At 42.6% G+C, this 6742-nt stretch overlaps 2 protein-coding genes across 3 annotated transcripts in view; one reads left to right on the top strand and one right to left on the bottom strand.

Moving 5' to 3' along the window:
• Window positions 1-1243, bottom strand: part of LOC133488033 (acid-sensing ion channel 1A-like) — a 66752-nt gene extending 65509 nt beyond the window's left edge. The window contains exon 1 of the mRNA XM_061795438.1: window positions 111-1243. Within this exon, the coding sequence (XP_061651422.1) occupies window positions 111-553 (443 nt within the window). The 5' untranslated portion in view covers window positions 554-1243. The remainder of the gene's footprint in view (window positions 1-110) is intronic.
• A 1357-nt stretch (window positions 1244-2600) lies between these two features.
• spryd4 (SPRY domain containing 4) lies at window positions 2601-6361 on the top strand. 2 transcript variants are annotated; one of them, XM_061795543.1, is made up of 2 exons: window positions 2601-2828; window positions 5053-6361. In XM_061795543.1, exons 1-2 carry the CDS (start codon window positions 2616-2618, stop codon window positions 5617-5619), a joined length of 780 nt encoding a protein of 259 aa, XP_061651527.1. In that variant the 5' UTR covers window positions 2601-2615; the 3' UTR covers window positions 5620-6361. The 2 variants fall into 2 exon arrangements, with proteins under 2 accessions (XP_061651527.1, XP_061651536.1); XM_061795552.1 differs by having other exon boundaries at window positions 2643-2828; window positions 5069-6361.
• The last annotated feature ends 381 nt before the right edge of the window (window positions 6362-6742 follow it).

Below are 6742 nucleotides of genomic sequence, written 5' to 3' on the forward strand. Positions count from 1 at the left end.
GAATAAATGACATAAAAATCATGAACTTTGAATGCCATTTGGGAAGGAAAACAAGACTGCAGACTTCGTGCAAATGCAATTTGATGTTCTTGTGGCGAAGTGAGCGGTACCTGTGGTTAAGTAGCGCCAGCAGCTCCCCTGCGTGATACAAGTCGTTGCGTGTCACTCGACTGAAGCGGAAGGCGTTCAGGTTGCAAAAAGTGACCGCGGGGAACGTCATGATCGAGGTGGCGACCTCATCCAGTTTGGTGACGTGCGGATACTCCAGGTAGAAATGGATCCGGTCCACGCACACGAAAATCAGCACGGCTAGAGAGGCGAAGAAGAAGACGAGCCATAGGCAGCGTCTGAAGCAGAAACGCTCGTAGGTGAAAATGTGCGAGATGCCGTGCAGGGTCGACCTGTGTGCGAAAACTGCAATCGGCGGAGGGTGGTCGGTGTCCATATCCTCCCGTTCCACCTTGAGGTCCATCGTCACGGCGCGGTGGTAAAACGTGTTCGATGCCAGTGAGAGAAACGACACGCACTTCAATCCGCTCGTTCGTTCATTCATTCACCTGTGGCGCCGACCCGCACAGGTGCACACACGCAGCAAACCGCCCACGAAGTCGACACACCATTTCTCACGCGCAGCGGGCTGACTCTTTTCAGGAGAGAAAAAAAAGCCCCCCCCCAAAAAAAGCACAAGAGTTGGACATTTCACACAAGATGTCAAGTTCCGTAAACGCAGCACAATATCAGGCTGCACATTTGCTAGTCGATTCTAAGTGCAGTGGAGCGCGCTTGCATGCGTGGTGAGTGCGCGTCAGCAGGAGAGCCGAAGACACAAATCCTTCAAGACAATTCAGCTCATTCGAAAAGAGCGCGGCTCTTTCGATGCGTGATTTTCCGTCCACTCTTCTTTCATCCGGACGACGTGCAGAGTGAGACGCTTGCTTGTTGCAGTCGTTGCTGAGTCGTGAGGTTGCGCGCGTGCGTGCGTGCATACGTGCACATGTGCGTGCGTGTGCGAGCAGTGGGTTATGGACGGCCAGCAGCATTATTTAAAAAAAAAAGAAAGGATCCAATTAAAAACGGTTAATTTCCTTTAGGTGGACTAACCTACATGGTGTCCCCTTAAAAGTAGCAAACATTTAAGTATACAGCGGCTAAAATAAGTATTTAACGCGTCACCATTTTTCTCACGATACTTCCAAAGGTGCTATTGACCTGAACATTTCACCACATGTTGGGAACAACCCAAGTAATCCACATACAAAGAAAGTACGGAAAAAAGAACAGAAATTAACTTGTGTGTAAAAAAAAATTGTTTTCCTGCTATTGCTAGTAGTACAGTCTTTACAGCCATCGGGGGAGCTTCCACTTATTAAATTAAAATGAAATTCTTCTCCGTGGTCAGCAGGGAGTATTTCCACTTCTTAAAATAATTGTCACCCATGTATGTGTGTATACACACACACACATATATATATATATATATATATATACGCACAGTGGGTACGGAAAGTTTTCAGACCCCCTTCAATTTTTCACTCTTTGTTATATTCCAGCCCTTTGCTAAAATCATTTAAGTTCATTTCTTTTTCCTCCATATTGTACACACAGCACCCCATATTGACAGAACAAAAAACGGAATTGTTGAATTTTTTTTGCAGATTTATTAAAAAAGAAGAACTGAAATATCACACAGCCATCAGTATTCAAACCCCTTGCTGTGACACTCATATATTTAACTATGGTGCCGTCCATTTCTCCTGATCGTCCGTGAGATGGTTCTATACCTTCATTGGAGTCCAGCTGTGTTTGATTATACTGATTGGACTTGATTAGGAAAGCCACACCTGTCTATATAAGACCTTGTCAGAGCAAATGAGATTCATGAAGTCAAAGGAACTGCCTGAAGAGCTCAGAGACACACACATATATATATATATATATATATATATATATATATATTCATCTTGGGCAAACCTATGACCTACAGAAATTTGGGACAAGACTTCGTTCTCGTGAACATGCAAAACCGAGAGTTACGGGGTGAAACGAGGCCGTCAGAAGGGAGGGCATGCATTGGCGATCGCACAGTTCATATCAGAATTTTTATTTTTGTTCATTGTTCATCTGTTTAAATTGATACTAGATCTTGCCACTGATCCTAAAAATGCACTTAAGATGGCCAAAAAACTGACTAAGGTTTGGGGACCCAGGTTGACAATATGTCGTCCGTAAACCATGTGACATACGGATTTAACCAAAGCAATGCTGTGAGTTCAAAGAGCGTCCAGACTTCGTTTTGGCAGAAAACCATTAAATGCCTCTTTCGGAAACTCAGAATATTACATGAAATTGGTGCATTGTCCAGAAATTGATCAATGATGTAGTCTGGTTGACATAAAAAAATAAAAATAAAAATCTTCAAATGAAACCCCATTTTTCCCCAAACTGAATGATTCAATTTAGAATTCAAAGAGTTTTCATGGGCTTCAATTGATACGGCTATCATTTAATTTTTGTACTCTAAAGTTAGCATGTTTGGGAAGATTAGTAGTTCTCAATTGCTCCCGAGGTTTTCTTTGGGAGGTAGCTATCCGTGGTGCTGCCGACTGTTCTTCTCCATGCCTGCAGGGGGCGACAGAGCCAGAGCTTGTTTTGCTTCTGAGCAGCGGAAGCGAAGGGAGCACGTCGGCAAGGAAATATGGCGTCGCCTCGCAGTGCGGCTTGTGTATGTCGCTTGGCTGGACGGACGGTCGGCTTTCTCGCGGCTGCGAGCCATGGACGAGGAGTCCTCTGGCCGGCGAGGAGACAAATCAGCACGTCAACTGGGGACAGTAAGTGAAGGCGATGTCAAAGTTTCAAGAAAAGCACACGTTAGCTTTGAACTCGTAGCTGCTCAGAGGTCAGTCACTAAGTAAGGCGCTCATGTTCTCCCCCGCATTGGACGGAGGCAGATGACTTCATCGGGAAACTTTGGAAAGGTTTAACATCAACTTTTAGAGGAACAGTCGAGGCGAATCTGGTTTGTACAGTTTTAGTTGTAATTCCAAACGTCACATTGGACACAAAACGCGGTCGTAAGTTGGTCTTGTCCGAGCGACTGCTCACAGCCTTTTGGTTTCAAATGCAAACACTGCTTGTTGAACGGACTGTATTTCCAATGCGTTGCATTTTCACATTGAGCTTATTCGTATGTTCAGTTACGTCCACGACATAATAAAACTTCAGGAGCCACTCCGTGTCAGCTAGCTCAGGATGCTCGTCGTCTCGTCTGTCGTTTCAAGGAAAGTCTGGATTTCGCTCAGGCAAGCTGCAAAATGGCTGAGCGCCTTTCCCTCTTGGCAACCAACGCAGACGGCTGTGCAAAAGGAGACAGTTTTTCTTTTTGAATAAATCTGCATACATTTCAACAATTCTGTTTTTTTTTTTTTTAATCTGTCATTCAAAACTGCTGTGTGTACATTTAATGAGGAAAAAATGAACTTAAATGATTTTAGGAAATGGCAGCTAAATAACAAAGTGAAAAATTTACTGAATACTTTCAGTCCCCACTGTACATTAAATTTTAGGGCTCCCAATGGCACCTTCCCACTGAGAAGTACAAACAAAAATGGCTCTGGCCGTTCCATTTTAAACGCAATTTGTTCCAAATGTTCTCTTCCTTTGTCGGTCATTTTCTGATCTTTTTCTGTCTTTAACTCAACTTACACATCTCTCTCTGTCTCTCTCTCAAAAAAAGGCTCAACATATTTGTTTTTTCTTTGAGGAGCAGTTTTGCTAATCATTTCTTTATTTGAGGAGCGACCTTCTCATTTTGAGGAGCAATTTTTTTGCGGCTTAATCGCAATCTTGAATTGCATCATTTGAATTTGAGAGATTCCGGTTCCTCATTTCGATTCCGGTTCCAAACTATTCTCGATTCTGATTCTTTTAGGGGGCTGGGTTTGCATGGTTTAAAGGATGTCCAAATTATGAATATCCATTTATATCCTAAATATCCTAATATGAACATTTGACTCTGGATTCTTTCGGGTCAATATCGAACCTATAAACTAAAACACAATGTGTGTTGAACTAACTTAATTGACTTGATATTCATTAATAAATGTTTCAGCTAAAAGTTAAATGTAGCATTGTTAAAATGTATTTGCGACTGTATTACCATGTTAAATGTTTATATGTGCAAGTTTTAACTTCCTTTTTTAAGCATGTAGCCTTTTATTTTGAAGGGTACGCACCGGAACTCGGCATTTTGACACGAAAGCTAATTTCACACGACCCCGGTGAATTTTGAAAACAAAAGTAAAACTAGACTGCAAGAAAAAGAGTACTGAATGGAAACAAATGCTCTGTAAAACTTTCCTTACCTACTGATGAGGCACAAGGTTAGTGTTTGTGATACTGCTAGACAATGTTTTTGTGAATTTTGTCCCAATTCATTTTGATGTAAAGTTGCTAGTTTGACCTTTTTGAAGTTTTAGCTCAATGTTAAGCTTGTAATGCGACTCTGTCAACTTTATTTCCAGTATGGTAAAAAAAATTATATTTTATATTTGTGTCTGCTCCTCAACCGAATTGCTTTACTTCTGCGTCCACGCCTCGAAGACGTAGGTACGTTGTGTCACATATGCCCCTGCCTGTTTCCGTCTTTGCAACCATGTCCATGGTAAAACTGCTTTGCAGTTTTGCTTTTCAAACTGCGATGCGAGACCGCTTAATTGGAGCCTTACACACATGCGTACGAAAGCAATGTTTTGCGGCTGTGGATGCAGATTCACCATGTTTTATGCATCCCTGATAATTTTGGTGCATCTCAGAAGCGGAACACGCATCAAAAGAGATCCCTGACACAGTATGGAAACAGAAGGAAAATGTTTACAAACTGCTTTTGACTGCAGCGAAATCGTATCATCCATGTCAGATTGTAACGCATGAAGCTTATTACTATAATGCCTCAAACTTGTTTGTTCTTTTAAATTTTCAATTGCCATTTGAAAATGGAAAGAAGAAGTTACAAATGAGCCTTAGCATACAAAAAGACAAACAAACCCCTTGAAGGTACGTTTGTGTGCAGGTGTGCAGTTCCGCCTTGACGAGAGGACGGCTCACAGCAGTCTGGACCTCTTCAAGAAAGACACGGGGGTCATTTACCGCATGCTGGGTCTCGACCCCAGCCACGTGCAAGCCAACCCTGAGCGTTTCCGAGACTGGGCGGTGGTGTTTGGCGATGAGAAGATCACTGGCGGGCGCCACTACTGGGAGGTGACGGTCAAAAAGTCGCAGGAGTTTCGGGTGGGCGTGGCCGAAGCGCTAATGTCCCGTGACGACTGCGTGGGTACCAGCGACTCCTCCTGGGTGTTCGGCTACGCTCAGCGCAAGTGGTTTGCCATGACCAACAATAAGATGGTTCCTGTGACCCTGGTGGGGAAGGCGGACCGCGTAGGCATCCTGCTGGACTTCGAAGCGGGCCTTCTTGGGCTGGTCGACATTGAGAAACGCAGGATCGTTCACGCCATCAGGCGTCACTTCAAGACTCCCCTTTGCCCTGCTTTTGGGCTTTGGGACGGGGAGCTGCTCACGCACTCGGGCCTGGAAGAACCGGAGGGCCTCAAGGAACAGCTGTAATTAGGGAACCAAAGGGGTGGAACATTTCTGGAAAGCTTCCGTTGAATTTTCGTGAAATGTTAAGCTGGAGAATGTTACAAAGCGTGATTTGCAGGAACTATCTAATATTCAAGCATAAATATGAACATTGTTTCCATAGAAAATAGATGGCTCTCCTTGCCTACAGGTGAGGGCATTACAGTGCCTTATTTGCTCCGTTTCTCCCCCTCCCACTCGAGTGGAGGCATAGCCAAAGCTTGCTCGTACCTCGAATTTTGGCTTTGGACATAAAGCAAAAAAAAATCACGCAACTGCTTGTAACTCAAAACTCTTAAATTGGGGCACTTGTAAGTCAATGTACCAGTGTAGTTGCATGAAATCTGGTTGTTGTAGTCAGGATTATGTTCAAATGTATATTCCACAACTACATTGAAGTTCCCTATTGAAGAAGCAACTTCAATTTAGTAAATTCCTGATTTATTCCATGGAAAATTTTCAACTTCCGAAATGTTCGCCCCTGGCTGTAATGGAGTTGTCCCATATAGTAATGTCTGCAAATGAATCATTTATGACTTTCAAGCATGTCGGGTCCTTTGCAGGTTCATTTTGCCAAGTCTTGCCAATGTGCAGTGAACAGCACTCCCTGCATTGATCAACTGGTCAGCAGGATGAGGAGTTTGTTTTGCACATCTTTTCTAGTGCTACCCACACGGTCATGTTAATAGGGTAATAATTGTTTATTAAAATAACTTGACTGAAACTAGCTTGACATTTCTTTTCTTCACACTATGATCATGCATTACATATTACTTTACAAAATGATGTACTATGTATATATACTGATAACAAATACATTTGAATCTTACGACACAATAGTTATGAAAAGTCTCATTAGTCACCTCAAGTTGAGATTCACATTTCCAGCTTTAGCAACATTCGTACAGAAGAAGATAAATAAAACTGCCTGATAGGAATAGGCCTTTTCTTGCTATTGAAATATAAATAGCCACTACAACTATATACAGATGATAATGTCTTAACATGTTAGATCACACATGGAATTAAATACTCCACAGTACAGGGCCTTACAATATTGAGCAGTATTATGAAGTCTAACATTGCGTAGCATTAATATACTTATATA

Source organism: Phyllopteryx taeniolatus, chromosome 1 (genome assembly GCF_024500385.1).
Source record: "Phyllopteryx taeniolatus isolate TA_2022b chromosome 1, UOR_Ptae_1.2, whole genome shotgun sequence".
Lineage (NCBI taxonomy): Eukaryota > Metazoa > Chordata > Actinopteri > Syngnathiformes > Syngnathidae > Phyllopteryx > Phyllopteryx taeniolatus.